Source organism: Anticarsia gemmatalis, chromosome 27, assembly GCF_050436995.1.
Source record: "Anticarsia gemmatalis isolate Benzon Research Colony breed Stoneville strain chromosome 27, ilAntGemm2 primary, whole genome shotgun sequence".
Taxonomy (NCBI): Eukaryota; Metazoa; Arthropoda; class Insecta; order Lepidoptera; family Erebidae; genus Anticarsia; species Anticarsia gemmatalis.
The window spans coordinates 537,501-556,290 of record NC_134771.1 but is presented as its reverse complement, the minus strand read 5'-3'; the positions used below and the strand labels follow the sequence as shown (position 1 = coordinate 556,290).

Below are 18,790 nucleotides of genomic sequence, written 5' to 3'. Positions count from 1 at the left end.
ACAATATCATCAAAAGCTTTGCTCTGAGCGACACAGCGTTAGTCACGAACGATGATTTCATCATCAAAGGAGAAGCACAATACTTCAAATTTAAAAAACCAAGCACTGATTTTACAAATTATAGTACTGTTAATTCGTCTGGAGAGTCTACTACTAAGACTAATTTAACTGCTTTGAAGGTTAAAAAGAGTGATTTGAGAGGTTGGAGTAATAATCGAATAGCTATTATTCCTATAAGACATATAACTGTGAATAATGATGGAAAAGATATAGTTGGTGTTAAGAAATACCCTGTGAAAACAATGGATGAAGATAATTATGGTGTGGCGAGAACTAGGAGTGTTATGAAAACAGACCCTTTCCCGTTTAAAACGAGAGTATTGGAGCGACGATCTTCTAAAGACATTCCTAGGCTTAAAGGTACTTAATTGTTTAACATTTTTACATATTTTAAAGTTAACAGTTGTTTTTGTAGATTTGTTGTCAATTTATTTAGCAGATTGGTTATTCATGAAGCTTTGCCCTCTAGTTATATAATTTATTTTTCGTAGCCTATGTTTTTAAGTATGTACCTATATTTTGGGAACAAAATGTTTTCGTTATCAAGTATCTGAATTTACTATTAGATAATGTATTTTTCCCAAACATCAATAAAGAGAATTTCTTAACCCCCGGTTTCTGAGGTACATTGAGGGGTAGTTTATTTATTTAATAGCGTTAAAACTCATAGTAAAAAAAAACGCTATTGAATAGATAAACTACCGCTAAACGTACTCAGAAACCGGGGATTAAAGAATATTTCCAATAGTAGCCCGGAGTTCGGTAACGTGCCCGGTATAAGACAATAGGCTCGCCCCCTATTACATGGGACTAACATTGTTAATGGCGAAACGAGAGTGTGATTCAGACTTATTCCTATTGAATACAAAAAAACTTGGTTGGTTTCATTAAATTATGAAAAAGCAAAAAAAAAGTTTTCTGTGATTGTGCTAGAGTTATGTTTTGGTATTTGTTGGTAGATCAGGTTACTAATTTTGGGATAGGGTTGAGTGGTATTCGTTCGGAATAGAAATTCACTGGGATAATTAACTAATACCAGTGGTATTCGTTTTTTGGTATTAAATAGGAATAGCTCGTGTTTCATACACCACTACCTACACAATTAAATTGACGTTTAATCCAGGTATCAAAAGAGATCAGTCCAGTAAAGAAACTCCTGCCTTAATGGTAGACACATCTCTGCTGTCTTATGATGATGAAGTAGACACTGTCACCAAAGGCCTCAACTTGAAGAAACTTTGTGAGTACTAGTAGATGACTTCATTAATTAATAAGCGATAGCCGAGTGGTATAAATTGGTACAGTCAGCTCCAAAAGTACCTGATCATACTCAATCATTCAAAACCTCTGTGCTACGTAACTTTAAGAAATAACTGATCAAAATCAGGTAGAACAAGTTAAGATTAAACATTTCAATCAATGGCAAATGTTTTTTCCATGAAATAATGTGCACACTTCAGTATATAGGGTTTCAAAAGATTGAGTATGACCAGCTACTTTTGGAGCTGACTGTACCTCCCACGCAAGTGATCGTTGGTTCAAACCCGAGGCAACACACCAATGACTTTTCGAAGTTATGTGTGTATTAGAAATAATTATCACTTGCTCTAACGGTGAAGGAAAACATCGTAATATATATTATTAGTTTATTTTATCATCAGCTACACATTTTCTAATGCACGTTTACGTTTTCAGCTAAAGCTATACAGAAGTCCAATAAGCCTGGTTTTGCTTTCGAACACACTTCCGCTGTAAGTATTCATTTTTAAATAACTATCATTAGTTTTTATTTCCTCTATAGGCCAGGCAAGTTAAGAATTTAAAACATCTATGTTAGCTCGAAGAATTTGTCGAGTGTTAGTTTAGCTGATGGTATTGATAGCCGTGCCTGATTACATCGATTGAAACACATACACATCACTACAGTTTCCCTTCTTGTATAAAACTGTCTTCTAGGTTTTCGACCGGGGAGGAAAAGCTATTTTGTATCCGACGAAAGTAGTTGCCATATATTATGAAACATAATCCTTAACTAAAGCCCTTTTTCCAGGACATGCCCATCGCAAAAATAAACAAACACCCAATCCAGTACTACGCGACTCCAGTGCCAATGAAACCCATGGCTTTTAACAAGTTCCTCAAAGACCAGGGCATGGACGTGGAGTCCGTGACGTCACCACTCAACGCCCTCCCATTAGTGTCACTGACCACCTGGATGCCTTACGAGAAGTTAAAGAAACACACTTCATACAGACAGAAAAATCCGAGACTCCAAATGGGTGGTCAGACAAAAATTTACAAATTCAGACATCATTCGGGCGTAAAACAGCCAACATCTACGACAATAGTTTTTAAATCCAAGAAAGTTTTAAATCACAGGCCGAAAAGACTCACTCTAGAAAACAAACAACACAAAATGAAGAAAAAGACTTTGTTCAAGAAGACTAATGCGTTTGGACCTGATTTGAAATCAAAATTGGGAAGGAATTTGAAATTAATGGATACTAAATTTAGCACACGATATCCTTTCAGCAACGAAGTTGATATAACTGGGATAGATCTGTCTGATTTGAGTAAAGTAGATCCTAATATGTATTCAGAATCTAAACTGTTGGGTAAAGACCATACGGCGAGCTTGCAAGATAGTATCGAAAGTAAGACAGAACCGTACAAAATTGAAACGCCTCTACACAATGAGTTGTTGTACAAAAACATCCTAAAAGATATAAATTCTACGACTGTTAAAAATATTACTGATGACCCGGCATTGTTCACGGAACCGACGTTTGAAGTATATAAGTTAGGTCATTGTCCTTTCGATTTTATGCACAGAATTGAGCCGCAGAATCCTAAGAGAGTGCAGATTAGTAGTCAACATTATAAGTATGATATTTACTTTGATGATAAGAAAGAACATGCGGGGAAACATGATGGAGACGAAAGTAAGTTATATTACCATTCTTATTAATTATAGTATGAATGCGAAAATTACTCTGTCTGTCTGTCCTAAACCACTGAACTGATTTTGATGAAATTGTATTCTTGGTTTGAAATAACTATCATTAGCTTTTACCTGTTTTATTTGAGACCGAAGTATATAAGTATTATTAAGTATGTACATAGAATAGATTTTATCCTGGAAATGAACAGTAACAGATCGTCACGACGTCTCGGGTTCGATTCCCGATAGCAAAGTGCTATTGGTCTTTTCTAATTTATATAAGACTAGCTGACCCGCGCAACTTCGCTTGCGTCACATAAGAGAGAATGGGTCAGAATTTTCCACGTTTTTGTAACACTTTTTACTGTTACTCTGCTCCTAGTGACCGTAGCGTGATGATACAAAATATGCTTTATTTTCACGAAAAATGTTCTCAAAATTATTTATATCTCTTCATATATGAAACGAAGTTGCGCTAAGGCATATCCGTCATTAAAACAGTTGCCATGACAACGGAATTTTGTTAATTTAATGTCATTATAATATTGATTATTCGGGACTTCGTTCGCCACCTGAATTTTCCCGGGAAATGCGTCATTTTCCCGGGATAAAAAGTAGCCTATGTCCTTTCTCGAGTATCAAAATATCTCCATACCAAATTTCATGCAAATCGGTTCAGTAGTTTAGGCGTGATTGAGTAGCAGACAGACAGACAGACAGACAGACAGACAGAGTTACTTTCGCATTTATAATATTAGTATGGATATTACTCAATAACAGCCCGCACTTAGATATCGTTCCTTGTAAATGGCAATAGGCTCGTCCCCTATTACATGGGACTAACATTGTTAATGGCGAAACGTAGGAGTATTTCATACAAGTCCTTCGGGAATAACAGGTGTGATTTTATGTATGTATGTTTGTATGTATGTATGTTTGTTACAGACTTATCACCGAATAGAACAGCACACTGCGACGGTCGCAAGAGAAGACCGGCGCCAAGGCATCTGAACAAAAACAGAAAATACTCCCGCTTCAACAGTAAGTAAGTTCTACATGATATATAATTATGAAGCCTCGGGTAGGCTTAGCTTTCAAGCCGAGTGTTATGGCATATGACTGCCTTTGTGGCTCGGTCGGTAGTGTATACGACTGCCATGCAAGAGGTTCCGGGTTTGAATCAGGCTTAAACGTATTTTCTGCACTTTTCTGTTAAGAAATTCTATGGTCTTTGCTTACCCTGTTAGGAAGAAGGGTAATTTTATGTATTGTAAGTAATTTCTTAGAGTTACGAAGTTGAGATCATAGATCTTCGTGTCGCGGAGAGAACGTAAACCTTTTGGTCCTGCGCCTGATCTCAGTCGTGTCGGTTTAGCCGATCTACAGGACTATGAGAGTAAAAGAATAGAGAGTTTACCTGTGTATTGTGCACACTGCACTATATACAAAGTCCTGCACAGTTGGCTGGATTCAATGAAATGCCGCTGTAGCCGAATGTCGGCTAGATAGATATTGCATTATTTCACACTAGGTTTTGGGTACTAAACATACGATAAAAAATTATATATTACTTACTCCACTATAATTGTTTTTTTTTAAGAATTTGATAGTAAATCATGTTTTAAAGTTTTCAGGAAACAGTTCGCACTCAATAAAATGAACAATAATGCAGCACGCTTGGTGAGAAACAGATGGGCTAAAAGTGGTGAGTTTGTATTAATTGTTGGGCATTGCACTCTCGGAATAAGAGAGAGATTAGGCCTATAGTCTACCACGCTGGCAAGCACATTGGAATCTCGCATTTATTCAAGAACTGTTTTCACGATTCTGTTTCAACTGGAGGGTTTCCTTTACCGTCAAAATGCTTGCTTTAGTTGCGCGGTCGGGCAAATCATTAGTGAAAATAGAATGAAGGAAAGACTATTTTCTTATATAGATTAGAATATTTCTCAATAGTAGTCCGGAGTTTAGTAACGTGGTATATGGCTATAAGCTCGCTATTACATGGGACAAACATTGTTAATGGCGAAATACGAGTGTATTTCATATGCCTTTGCCTGAACTTTTTGGCTGTAACAGTCGTTCTATTATGTACTAGCTGACCCGTGCGGCTCCGCTCGCGTGAATTTCGTACTGTTGCTTATTCGTTTGAGCACGCGAATTGCGAAGCACTCGATACACCTACACATAAAAATGTTAACAACTCTTTTGTCATCTAATGGTTATTTACGAAAGGGACCCGAAAGGCACAATGTGACACAGGCTCAGGCAGGCCTGATTTCCTGTGGTTACCTTCTTTTCCGCTCTCGTCTGTATCCGTAGCAGTTTACAGTGTAAAATATAATACCTTATAATAGACTGACCATTGCTTACCCGTCTGGATTCAGAATATTATTACAGGTCCTATCTGCGCCGGAGCTCTTCAGACGCGTAATAATGTATACTTGCGATGATACGTCCGAAACCGCGTAACCCGTAATTATTTTTTATACTTATATCTTCCGTTGTTTATTTTTTAAAACTTACCACATAGTCTGTTTCATAGCTATCCAATTTATTTCCTTAATGCAACCAAATAATTTGGTTATTAAATATTACGTGATTCGAACAACAACGCCATCTGTCAGTTGCGGCGAACAACGACAACAAACGAAATTACTCGGTTTGCCATCTAGGATATCCCGATCGCACCGGACCCACGTAAACCAACATTTTTGTGTAATATATCATATAACATTTATGTTTAAAAATCTTATAAATGTATAGCATGTTTCAAAGGAATTTTTTTACAATAAAGCCATCAAAATAAATTAATTAGAAAACACATGCTTTGTTGCGGTTTATAACGCCATCTATTGGTTGGTGCGAACAACAGGTATCGATACGGCAGGCGCCGCGACTATGCGAATGTTGTGAAATGAATTGTAACGCCATCTATGGTCTCTATAGGGAAACGCAGGTTCAAACGATTTCTACGTATTTTTTTCAATTTTCTAAAAATCTTTGAAATTTTATGCTATAAAAAGTATCCTAGAAATTGCTCCACTACTTATTCTATGCATATACCAAATTTCAGTGCATTATATCCGGTAGTTTTTACGTGATAGCGACACATACAGACGGAGGACAGACAGACAGACAGACAGACAGAAAAGAAAATTATAAATTGCAGATTCGGTATCAGTATCCGTTACTAAACATCCCCCATTGGTTTTTTTTTAAATATATTCAATGTACAGAATTGACCTCTCTACAGATTTATTATAAGTATAGATGTGTTTCTTTTTCAGTGAACAACAACGATATACTGAATCTAAACGCGATTCGTAACATGACATTTGCTAAGAAGAAACCATTACTAACTACTAGATACCCGTCTAGATATCCACCCGGATATCCGAATAGATATCCTAATCCAGGTATTAACTATATTCTCAATAATATTGCAACAAAAGGTTTTGTCCGTTACTGTCACTATAGCGCTACACCGATGTCGATGAAATTTTGCTTTCTAATAGAAACTCGGGATAAACAAACTTCTAGTGTTTAAAAAGGTTCCTAGTGTTTTTGTTATGCGAGTTGTCTGCTATCCTATCTATACTAATATTAGGTCGGGAAAAAGTCTTTTCGCATTATAGTATGTATGAACTTGTAATATAATATTTTCTCTACACAAAAAAGTTCGATATTTGGGTACCTCACGAGCTCACTGAAAGAAACCTAATGAACCGTGTACTCATTTGTGATTCTTGAAGCCAAAGAGATTTTATTACAATTTCATACATGCTATAATGCGAAAAGACATTTTCCCCGACCTAATACATTTCGGTGATTTTTTTTTATTAGTTCTTGTAACAAAAGTAATAAGACAATGTCTCCGATTCCACAGAGCCCTTCATGCAAATGCAAGAGTTTCCCGACTACAGACTAGGACAGTCCAGACAATTCTACGTGGACCGCTCCGGAGAGTTTGTTATCAAGTTCGGAGACTACGTCATAGCAGACAGTGGAGGAGATAAGTACACGGTAATTTAATTCCCATTTGTAGTCACAGGTCAAGCTATGCTTGGCAAGGTTAATTTGTGGATGGGTGGCCATATTATACAAACAGAGTTCCTCCGGCTTTCGGAAGGCTCATTAAATTGTGATCCGCCTGTTACCAGCTGTCAGATGCTTGGAAGTCAGACAACCAGTCTTACTGAGATGTATCGTGTTTTAACTGTATTCTGAAGGTCCGATAGGCAGTCGCTCCATGTAAAATACTGGTATTCAGCTGCACCCAAAAAACTTAGGTTTTTTCGTATCCAGAATTTTCGATCACCTGTTATACTATTGCTATTGTACCAGCAACCTATATTAACTATTATTAATGAAAAACTTTTCTCCAACAGTCAACAGAAAAGCAGAAGGACCTGGTCTATGACATGTTCACGTACTACCCCTCCCAACCCGCGGTGCCATACAGCCCAACCCCCTCCCCCTCGCCCTCCCCCGCCTTCAAAATAATGAAGAAAATCAGACCTCCCATAGAAAACTTGAATGTAAAACCAAAAAACCAATACAAGTACAAATATCATGAATACAAGCCTACAGGAAAGACAGATTTCAGCAATTATGACGATTTACTGCTGCCTGACCATGCGACCGATTATCTCGGGCTCAGCCCTGGGATACCTAATGGGAGTATAGAGCCTAGTTGGAGTCTAAAACCTCAAACACCTGTAGGCGCTCATGGTCCAAGCTGGAGCCAGCCAACTCAAGCAGAAGACAAGACAAGACCTGGAGCGTTACCTTCAACAAAACCGCAACCGCAGCTGTTCGATTTGTCACAATTCATGGACCTTGGCTCCGTAGCTAAAAAGTTATCTTACGGTGATCTAGTCATGGGTCCCCTATACACCCTTCCCGGGGCTAAAGGTAACAAGTATCCGTGGCGTACGACGAGGGCAATGTACCCGTGGCAGACGAGAAGTGTCAGTTCGGTACCATTTAGTCCCAGACCTGAGTTTGTTATACTCCCGGCTCGTGTTGGTAGCGAGAAAGTTAATGAGACGCAAATGTATGTGGATAATTTTGGACAGCAGATGGATGATCAGGTAATTTATACTTTAAATTTACTTATGTGTAGAAATTTAGTTATCAGCTGACCCGCGCAACTTCGCTTGCGTCACTTAAGAGAGAATGGGTCAAAATTTTCCCCGTTTTTGTAACATTTTTCTCTGTTACTCTGCTCCTATTGGTAGTAGCGTGATGATATATAGCCTATAACCTTCCTCGATAAATGGGCTATCTAACACTGAAAGAATTTTCCAAATCGGACCTCTAGTTCCTGAGATTAGCGCGTTCAAACAAACAAACAAACAAACAAACAATCAAACAAACCAACAAACTCTTCAGCTTTATAATATTAGTATAGATAAGCGCTATTTCTATGTGATTTTGTTAAGAATAGTTTTTTATTTTCGAAAGTTAAATAGTTAAGATGATTCTTAGGCTGTTTCTTAGAAAACTGTTTCAACTATTTTATACAAATTACAGGCGAGTATATGTAGCGAGATATATAAATATTATGTAGATAAAGCAAGAAAAGTACATAATAATATGTTCGAATCGTAGCTAGTTTTATTTAGCCTTTGTCTACATGATAACGTATATTTTTACAAAATAATTACTAAAGTTTAATTAAAGTTCGTAATATAATCAGCCTGTAACTTCCATATACATATTCTAAAGAAACATGTATCTTTAAAACAGTCTTGTGGATCTCATATTTCTGCGAAAAAATGTTTTCGCTTATGTTTGTATATTGTGTCCCCCAATTCTTTCATTCAAAAATGATTACTTCTATCTAATAAAAAACCACCCTATCATCCCCAGGTTTACTACGAAGGCGACCCACTAAACAACTTCATATACGAAGGAATACAAAAGAAAAAGAAAAGCCAATACTCTACTCCCCTACCTCTAAAAACGACAGATCACTACAAACACAACATTATAAAGAAAAGAGACGCTCCATTAAACACTTATACGGCAAAAGACGTCGCCGCATTAGAAGTCATTGTCGACCTCATGAAAAACACTGTCAGTTATGAAGACAAGATATCTACTTACTGGAGCGGCAGTGGGGTCTTCGGGAAACCTACGAAAGGTGTACCTCTCCATCCAGATGGCACCAACTCCATCCAAGTCCATATTGAAATACCTTATGACACACAATTCGGTAAAAAACGATCTCCACTCGAACCTTTGAGAGTAAGAAAAGTTTTTTCCGCAAAAATGTCTACACCAGTTGATTTGGAGTACCAAGTGCATTCTTTCGAAAGTTCCGGAGAAGTCCCGGTTACTGATGCTAGTGCTATAGATTCGTTATCTCCAGGAATGTATTTGCTAGTTGATAAACCTAAAGATGGGTATGCTTTGAAGCCTGTTACAGCAAAACTAGATTTATCTAATGTCAAACCTAGACAGCTAGCTAATAGCTCAAGTAATGGTGAAACGACTAGGCCTGACGATATGAAAAGCATAGCTAAAGTGACGCTTAGCAAGAATTTCATAGCAGCAGTGAATAAACAGTTGATTGAAATGTATGATAATATAACTAGGAGTCGTAACAGTAATATAAGACAAGCAAGGAGTAACAAAGATGAAGATGCTGAGAAAAAAGGCTACAGGTACAAGAAAATTATTGATTGGGATGCTATTAAGAGATATTTTGGTGACAACGATCGTGTTTGTAATTGCAAATGTAAGCCGAATAAAACTATGTGCAGAGCCTGCGCAGCCAGTGATGCGGTTATAGAAGAACTAGTTTTCGAATTTGAAAACCTAGGACAGTATATGAAAGACCACTGTACTGAGATACAAACGTTTTTCTCTATGAATCCGAGTGGAGGGCTGAAGTTAAGAGATGCTGTTCACAAGATTGATAGAAGTTTGCAAGATTATTCGAAACGAGTTCGTGGTAAATGCCAAGGGAGGACTTGTAAGACTCTTGGTACTTGTATAGACAAACGACAGGTTACTAAAACGCTCAAAGTTGTTAAAGAAACTGTAGTAACGCAGCTTATGAGTGATCTTTTAGCCGTAGCAGATGATTTGAACAAAACATTAGCAATGAAGGCATGTATCAATAAGAAATTAAAACATGGCGGCGATAAAATGATGCGTGCATTCAACGGTTGTATATCTCGTAGGATATTTCAAAAACGATGCGCAACTAAAAAGAAAAAGTTTGTCAAAAATGTGTATTCTTTAGATAGTATCAATGTTAATATAATTTGTAATCCTACCGAGAGTTATGGACAATCCATGAACTCAGGTTTAGAGATTTTAAGAACTACAGATGGGATATACGATTATACAGTTGACGAGAAATCTGATAAGAAGAAAAAACGCAAAGGCTTAAGGAATTTATTTCCAAAACGTAATAAGAAAGACAAAGGTGCTACAAGCTTGAATAAAAGCACTAAGTCATCTAAACGTAGCTTTAAAAGAGAGACTGAGAGTCAGATAGAAGTGCCTTTGATTTCTGATACTGGTGGTAATTTTTGGGTCGATTATATCAACCGTGGTAAAGACGAAGTCAGGCAAGCGAGAGATATGAAACCACCTGATATTGTTCTAACATCTTCAACGCCAAAATCTTTTTATTCTGTAACAGGATCGGTGATAGAATCTGGAACGGTGACACCGTCTAAAAACACTAATATGAACTTTTGGGTAGATTATATCACATCTACTAAGAAACCAAGATTAGCGGAATTATCTTTGGAAGAAAGTACAAGTGATAAATTTAGTATTACGGATGCTGAAAAATCTGTTACAGCGAGCACATTTGGAAATGGTGATTTTGTTTCGTACTCTGAAAAATCAATAAGAGAAGATCCGAGTTTTTACAAGAATACGCACAAAGAATACTTCGAAAGCACAACGGATTTTTTAACATACAACATTAACCAACTTCTCCATCTATTTGGCAGTCTTCAAGAATCAGATATTAACAGTCTGGGAAATTCAACTTTGCTTTACAAAAGTGAAAAACATTCTACAGTCAAAATGAGGCCTGCTGATCCCAATATGACTGAAGTAAGCAATAAAGACGATGTTAAAACTACTATAGATGTCAAACCTTTGACTGAAAGTAAAAAAACAGATGTCACTGAAACAAAAACGACCATGATATCAGAGGCAACAAAAAAACTCACAAAAACAAACAAACAACACGATTTTGATATACCAAAATCGACGGATGAAATGCAAAAAATTTTGGACGATAAAATCTCTCATTATCATTCAAATATGTTCAATATTACTAAAGAAAATGAGTTAACCACTGCTAACGTAAAAAATAAAGCATCTACATTAAAAACTGAAGCTGAAGAAGCTGAAAAAATCGCTATAATTTCAGGCTCTGAAACTAGTACTAGTGCAACACGTACATCTACGCCTAAAGCAACAAAACGCAGTACTAAACCGACTACTTTAAAAAAGACTACGACTAAACCAACAACAAAAACGACCACTTTAAAACCGCGAACAACTGGTAAAACAACAGCAACGACAAATAAAATGACAATTACTATCAAACCGAGTAAAAAAGGCTTTTTCAGTAAACAATTGGAGACGACCATGAAATTTCTTGGTTTGAGTAAAAAGCCTCAAAAAGATTCACGAGATACAGAACACGTTACAAATGCTATGAATATTATAACTTTACAAGATAGCACTTCTTGTAAAAACCCTACTATATTAATAATAAATGAATATGATAATAATCTGAATGATGAAGCATTGAGTGCTCGCAATAAGAATCCTGATGGATATAAGAATTTGTTGTTATCTATAATTCAGTATGAGACCAATAGATTGAATGATGAATGGCAAAGAATTGCGTATGGGAATGAACCTGCTAATGAAGAAGGGTACAAAAGAAGTATTGATCTTGAAGGTCCTAGGTGAGTTGAGATATATTATGCCTCTTATGAGTTCAATACTTATATTATGTAAGTAGATGTTTCCATCATGCTTCCAATACTTGATGTCATGTTTTTTATTTTTTATATTTATTTACTTAAAGTGCTTACATTGATAAAATTGGGTAGTCGACTGGGGTAACGAAATTATTAAACGTGTACTTGTAAAAGGTTGAAATTTTTATTATTACAGACTGATACATTTTATTAGGTACTCATTTGATTCCAACTAAAATACGAAATTGTGACGTAAACCGTATTTCTATACCAAAATTTATTTATGAAATTTCACAAAGAGTAGCTTATTTAACTAGTAGGCAACTACCCTATCGTCATTTATGTGTTCCAGACCTACCTTCCCATCAATAATCAACAAGAACTTAAACGAGAGCCCGTTAAAGAGCATAAAGACAAAGATAATGGGTTTGATTCCCGACATAGACATCCCGGAACCCAAGGAGGATGCAGAGGAGACGAAGCACCAGGGCTTCTTGAAGAAGTTCGCCAGGAAGATGGGCATGAAGATAGTCCCGTGCAAGAAGAATGACAAGGTAATGACTGAGACCTTATTAATAATGATAATTATCACTAGACTACTCCCACACGGTCATTTGGTTCCAAACTAAGCAGAGCTTGTACTCTATGGTCACCAAATAACTGATAAATATACTTCTAAATACATATTTGTATATATAAATAAATATATTAACATCCAAAAGAATAGATATTCGTGCTCATCACACGCGGCGCTGCGGTTATTGCCAAGTGAAGAGGTTTTCCTACAGCATATTTGAATTATTATTTGATCTTCAAACTTACACATAAATCCAGATATATCTAGTTACTATTTTATAACATCGTTTACACATACTGTATATGCAAATAAAGATACATAGATCCTCAGCGGCTTGCTGCTATATTCAGGCATACAAAGTTAAATGTTATAAACCGATATTTCCACAACTTAGTAGAGAGCATTGCTGTGTACGATCTATCTAGATTATAACCTCTCAAGCGCCCGGCCACCGTGTCACGGTTGAATGTTCTACCCCCGTCAAGCGCCCCGCCACCGTGGTACGGCAAAACGATCTTACATTTAAAAAACGTAAAAACGAAATGCTAAACCTATGTTTATCCCTTTCAAACATATTTGAAATTGAAGCTGATGAAATGAGACGACGATCTAATGCACACACTTGAATAAGTGGTTGATATAGGCCAGAGAGCACCTTAAACAACATCTGACCCAACGACATGTTCCTTTATGACCAATATTGTAAATCCTTTTTTTAACTAATTTTAAAGATTTGAGTATATTTTACAGTTGGATTTTAATGTCATTATTCATTAACTACACGATAAGACCTTTCGTCATAATATTTTTTTTGCCTAAAAATATTTATTAGACTTTCTTCAAACACATGGCTAAAGCACACAATATTCAGATTAAACCGACTATTGTACTACCACTATCGAATATTATTTGTGGTTTATTTTTTTAATCTATAGCAAATTTTATGTAGATTTAAAATATATAAGGTATGACTAGGGTGTTAGTATTAAAATATGACGGAATCGGCGCTTAAACGCCAACCGCCAATTCAATTTCGCGCGCCATTTTAGGCCTGGACGCTTAACGGTATATTTGAATTTTGACGTTGGGGCGCTCGAGAGGATCAATTATTTAGTGTACTTCCAAAATAACGTAGCTGTATCAAACAGGCTACCGTCAGCTGCATAAGTCTGTGCGTCACTGCAATGACGTTCTAAATTATAAATTTACTATACCTTCGCCAGCCACGGACCTTGCATACAAGCCTCTCTACTAAGTTTTTGTGTAGTAAATATTTAGTATACAATATTAAATTACGGGTGTCTAGTAACGTGTATTGTTCAAAGGCAGTCAAGCAGTCAAACATTTCAAAGTTCGTGGACATTAAAGTAAAGGCGAAGCAGAACTACTATCGTGATCCAGGTATGAAACCTTTTAATTTATGATAGTCTGCTCAACAATGTTTAAGCAAACATATGTTTGGCGAGTTTAATATGTTTTTAGTTTTAAGCTACTTTTAAATAAATAAAAAAAATCAATCTAACTAGCCACTTATTCCAAATACCCGATGGATCTTGAGTTGACTCTTACCTTTTAAAAAACAACTCCCGTACTAAGAACTGCTCTTGTGTCGCGGGGACTTTAACAAACATAAATACAACGGACACAAAGTACAACCAGACCCGAAAGAACTATTTTTGGATCGCAGAAATGATTGTCCCGTGTGGAAATCAAACCAACGACCTCCCGACGCAATGGTAGCGGCGTGGCGACCTAAGCCACTGCGCCACGGAGGCAGTCAAAATTACAAACGGGTTCTCGCCGTCTAAGAAACGACGGTGAGGTAGAACCCGTAAAATATGAATAACCTAGAATGGAGTCAGGCTACAGCGAAAATCGTGCCTTTCTACAGCTGTGGGAGGATGTAGGCTCATAATAGTAATAAACATTAATAAATAGTGTAACCCTTAGACCGCCACAGCCGGCTATACTTGACAAATAAGAACGTGCTCACGATTCTATATTTTTGTCGACATACGAAAGCGTCGTGAGTACATTCTGATTTGTCGAGTATAGCGGTATAGCGGTCGAGTATGGCGGTCTAAGGGTTAAACACTTTTTTGGCCTGCGTGCCCATTTTGCTGGCATTGGTCTGCAGATTTACTGTTAACAGTGATTGGAACTGTTTTGGATTTTTAAATTCTGCTTACACGAAAGAATTAACAATATTATGTACATAACTAATATGTATTTAGGTCTTATATATAACACTTTATTATGAAACCATTTTCCTCTCGTCCTCTATTTCTCCCTCAGAAAACGCGAGGAGGGTCCTGATACTCCACCTCCCAAATCTAACACCCACCCTTTGTTTCAAGAGGCCAATGAGCTTAGTCGTCTCCGCCGTACCATCTGCGACCTCCAAGCGACCTTCAACCGTGTCACTCGGCTCCACAAACAACTAAATGGGAAAAGCTTTGAATCATTTGTGAAGAACATACCATGTTTTAGAAGAAAACGGCTGAAAAAGAGTCTTTTTGTGCACTATAGGAGTGGTGGGATGAAATGGGATTGGGTTCGAAGTAAACGGTCTATTGGTCGAGCAAAATTGAGGAGTAATGGGATCGGTGGGATTTATTGTGATGTGTACGAGACGTTTGTGAAAGGGGACGATGGGATCTATAGGATTGTGGGCAGGAAGAAGAGGAATGCTGCAAGAAGGGCTATGGATGTGAAGTTGAGGATATTGCCGCGGTTGAAGACTAGTGAGGTATGATCAAAGCTTTATTTTTTACCCTTGATGTACAATAATGGGTTATAAGATTGAACCCTAAGTGCAGGTTGTATGTGTTTGTCCCCTAAGTGCGTCTGGATGCAGATTTGTTCATTATAAAGCAAGTTTTATTGAGATGGTTCTTAAAATCATGGTGTATGACTGTGTAGCGTTAGCGATTGTGACAGTCACAGGTTCAAATTTTCTGTGTGAATAAAATAAATATTTGTGCTTTCAAAAATGTTGAATGATCTCCCAGAGTTAAAAAGTAAAGATTGCTAACTTCAATGCTTTGGAGAGCACGTAAATCTGTCAGATCTACGTATTATCTTTTAATTGCAGTTTTACCGTCCCACCGGGTTATGAGAGTGATGTAATAGAGAGTACACTTGTAAATTGTGCACATACTTGGACCCTATTATAAACAAAGTCCTGCATCGTTGGCCAGTTTCAATCAAATTGACTATTATTAATATCTACCGTCGCACCGGGCTATGACAATGATAGAACTAAAAGTGTACCAGTATACTTTGCACACACTTGCACTTTAGACAATAGACAAATTCTAGCCTTCGTAGCTGCATATCAGCTAGGAAGGCATTCTTTAGCCACTAAACCGTTGATAAACGAATCACATGTCTTTCTTTTTCAACTCTTTTACCTTCCAGAATGATCGTTACGTGATGGTAGGCGACTCCGTGACGCTGGACTGCCGGCCCCGCCACCAGCGCACCGCCGCGCTCCGGCCCCGGTACTCGTGGAAGACTGACCGTAAGAACATGCTGGATCATGACAACGTGGAGGTCGACGAGTTCACGGTCACTATAAAGAAGGCCGGCGCGAGGAATAGCGGACGATATACTTGTCAATTGGTAATTATTAATTTATATCTTGAACTTTTAACCAACCTACTGCAGGCAACTTTCGTGGTGCAGGGTTAATGTGGTCGCCACGTTGGGAGGACGTGGGTTCGATTACCACACGGAACAATTATAATTGTTCAACAATTATAATTATAATCTGTGGATCGCACAAATATTTATTTGTGCGATCCACAGATATTTGTTTCGGATCTAGTTGTACTTTGCGTCCGTTGTTTGTATGTTTGTAAAAGTCCCCGTGACAGAAGAGGAAGTCTAAAAAAAAATTATCTCCCTCACTTACCCATTTTTTACAACTCGCTCTATCAGCTATAAGTTCAAAATCAAAATCAAATCATTTCTCCTTCTGTCCTGTAATTCTTGATTGTGTTTACGTTATCCTAGTATCTACACCACTTGGTACGATCCTTACAAACTTCCCATGCCTCATACACATCCATCCCGAGCAATGACGCAGAGAAGAATTTTCAAGGTCTTGATTGGTCGGATCGGACAGCTCCACTACGCTCTACCGAGCTTCATTTTACTGAAGAAGCACTCTCATTACTCTCGCTTATTCGTTGTACAATATTTAAAATAAAATGTATGTTGTTACAGGATCAAGTGATACAGAAAGATATCAGGGTGAACGTGGTGACTCTGCCAGCGTTTGACATGGTCTTCCTGCCGACTTACAGGACCAAGAGTGAATGTACTTATGAGGTACGTTAAGCGTTTATTTGGGACCTATAGTGCAACAACTTAGTAGAGCCTTGTTGCCAAGGTTCGCAGCTGGTGGAGGTTTACAACATTCAAAATTTAGAACATCAGTAACTTGCTTTCTTATGAAGGCTTATGCCGCTAAAGGTGCTCTTTTGAATACAGACACTTTTTATTCGGAAATAGTAAGAAACAATCAAATAAATAATAAATATATGTCTATGTTTATCATTAAAATAAATAACCCATTAATGTCCCACTGCTGTGCAAGGGTCTCCTTCCGTAATGAGGGAGGGGTCAAGCCTTGAGGGGTCAACCCACACTTGGCCACCACGCTGGCCAAGAGCGGGTTAAAGATTTTCACAATCATTATAAATGATGAAGATATACAAAATTAATAATTTAATACATCATTCACCTTAGTGCTTGTTCACGTTGGAACTCGCGGGCGCGGTGGCGGTCGCGAGCGCGGGGACGTGGCGATTTGTGTTCACGTTGGCCGCCAGGCGGGCGTTTGGCTCAAACTGGCTCAAACTGGTTGATCTTACTTGACATCGCGAGTGGATCGCGCCCGCCACCGCTAGTTCGACGTGAACACACACGAACATCTTCACTTGTTTGATATTGGCGCGAGCGCGCCACGCGGGCCGCGCGCGACGCCGCTAGCTCGCCCGCGACTTAGACCGCGCGAACGGTTTGTACGTGAACACTTCGGTACATCGCCATATGTTTGATATTTCGCGACCGCGCCCGCCACCGCGCCCGCGAGTCAACGTGAATGAGCACTTAGGCATATGCAGTGGACAGTGGGCTATTTGCTACAGTTACTCATTTTTAAACACAAGCCAAAAGTACCTACGTTCTGACTTCAGGGCAGTAGTCATTTGAAACTTTAATACTCTCTTTCTTCACAGGATTTAAAAGCCATCCAGCACTTAGGACATACGATGTCGAAGGAGATTGGATGCGGGAACGTGTGCTCTATACGGATAGACGAGCCTATGTGTCAGTTAGACAGGGTATGTTTCATTTCAATTATATTATTTACATACATACATCATACGCACAATCATACATGCGTAAAATCACGCTTTCTTCTTCCCATGGGAGTAGGCAGAGATTAGAGAACGCCACTTGGTACGATCCTTTCAAACTTCCCTTGCCTCATTCACTTCATTTATTTGTTACTTAATGCCTGTGTGCGTAAATCATTGCACAGGGTAGGTAAACAGAAATCTGTTCTGTAGTTTTGGCGTGATTGAGTAAACAGTATCCATCCAATCATTAGCATTTAGATATTAATAAGATTGTTTTTTTATATAAAAGAAATAAAACAAATTTCGTCATGTAATTTTGTGCTTTTTAAAAATTCTGTTACTCCTGGTCCAGAAATTAGAATTAAAAAAGGCTTGCCATTTAATTTGTAATAACAGCACATTAAATATGCACTCACGATACGGAAAAATATTGCCTAGGAGAAAAACCTGCGTCGGTTTATTTTCAAAACAAATATTTTGTGCAATCCGTATTAAAGTGATTTTGGATCTAGTTGTGACCTGTGTCTCGTATGTTTGTAAAAGTCCAAACGATACAAGATGAAATTCTTAGAGCGCGATTGGTTTTTATTAAAGAAAAAGAAAATAATATTGGCTTGTTGTTAATAAAATTCACGTTTCCTTTGTTTCAGGGTACAAACCACTCTGTAATCAAATCAACAGCGGTGCTCAGTATGATTCCCCAACATGTTAAGTGCAGTGTTCAGTGTAGAAGAGACCTGCTGTCTTCTCTAGTCCGCCTGGCCGTGGCCAACTTGCCCGCTCTAGCGAGGATGAGAGGTAATTCAGAAAGCATATAATTCAACTGAAATACAGAATGATTACATTTATAAACTTTTAAATTCTCACGTTG

The 18,790-nt window shown here is 37.8% G+C and overlaps 1 protein-coding gene across 1 annotated transcript in view; it reads left to right on the top strand.

Moving 5' to 3' along the window:
- Positions 1–4,635: 4,635 nt before the first annotated feature.
- Positions 4,636–18,790, top strand: part of LOC142984354 (uncharacterized) — a 26,088-nt gene continuing 11,933 nt past the window's right edge. Inside the window, exons 1-12 of the mRNA XM_076131909.1 lie at positions 4,636–4,706; positions 6,292–6,420; positions 6,891–7,027; positions 7,393–8,097; positions 8,879–11,958; positions 12,326–12,527; positions 13,876–13,951; positions 14,908–15,299; positions 15,971–16,174; positions 16,781–16,885; positions 17,797–17,901; positions 18,570–18,717. Coding sequence (XP_075988024.1) covers positions 4,658–4,706; positions 6,292–6,420; positions 6,891–7,027; positions 7,393–8,097; positions 8,879–11,958; positions 12,326–12,527; positions 13,876–13,951; positions 14,908–15,299; positions 15,971–16,174; positions 16,781–16,885; positions 17,797–17,901; positions 18,570–18,717 — 5,332 coding nt within the window. The 5' untranslated portion in view covers positions 4,636–4,657. The remainder of the gene's footprint in view (positions 4,707–6,291; positions 6,421–6,890; positions 7,028–7,392; positions 8,098–8,878; positions 11,959–12,325; positions 12,528–13,875; positions 13,952–14,907; positions 15,300–15,970; positions 16,175–16,780; positions 16,886–17,796; positions 17,902–18,569; positions 18,718–18,790) is intronic.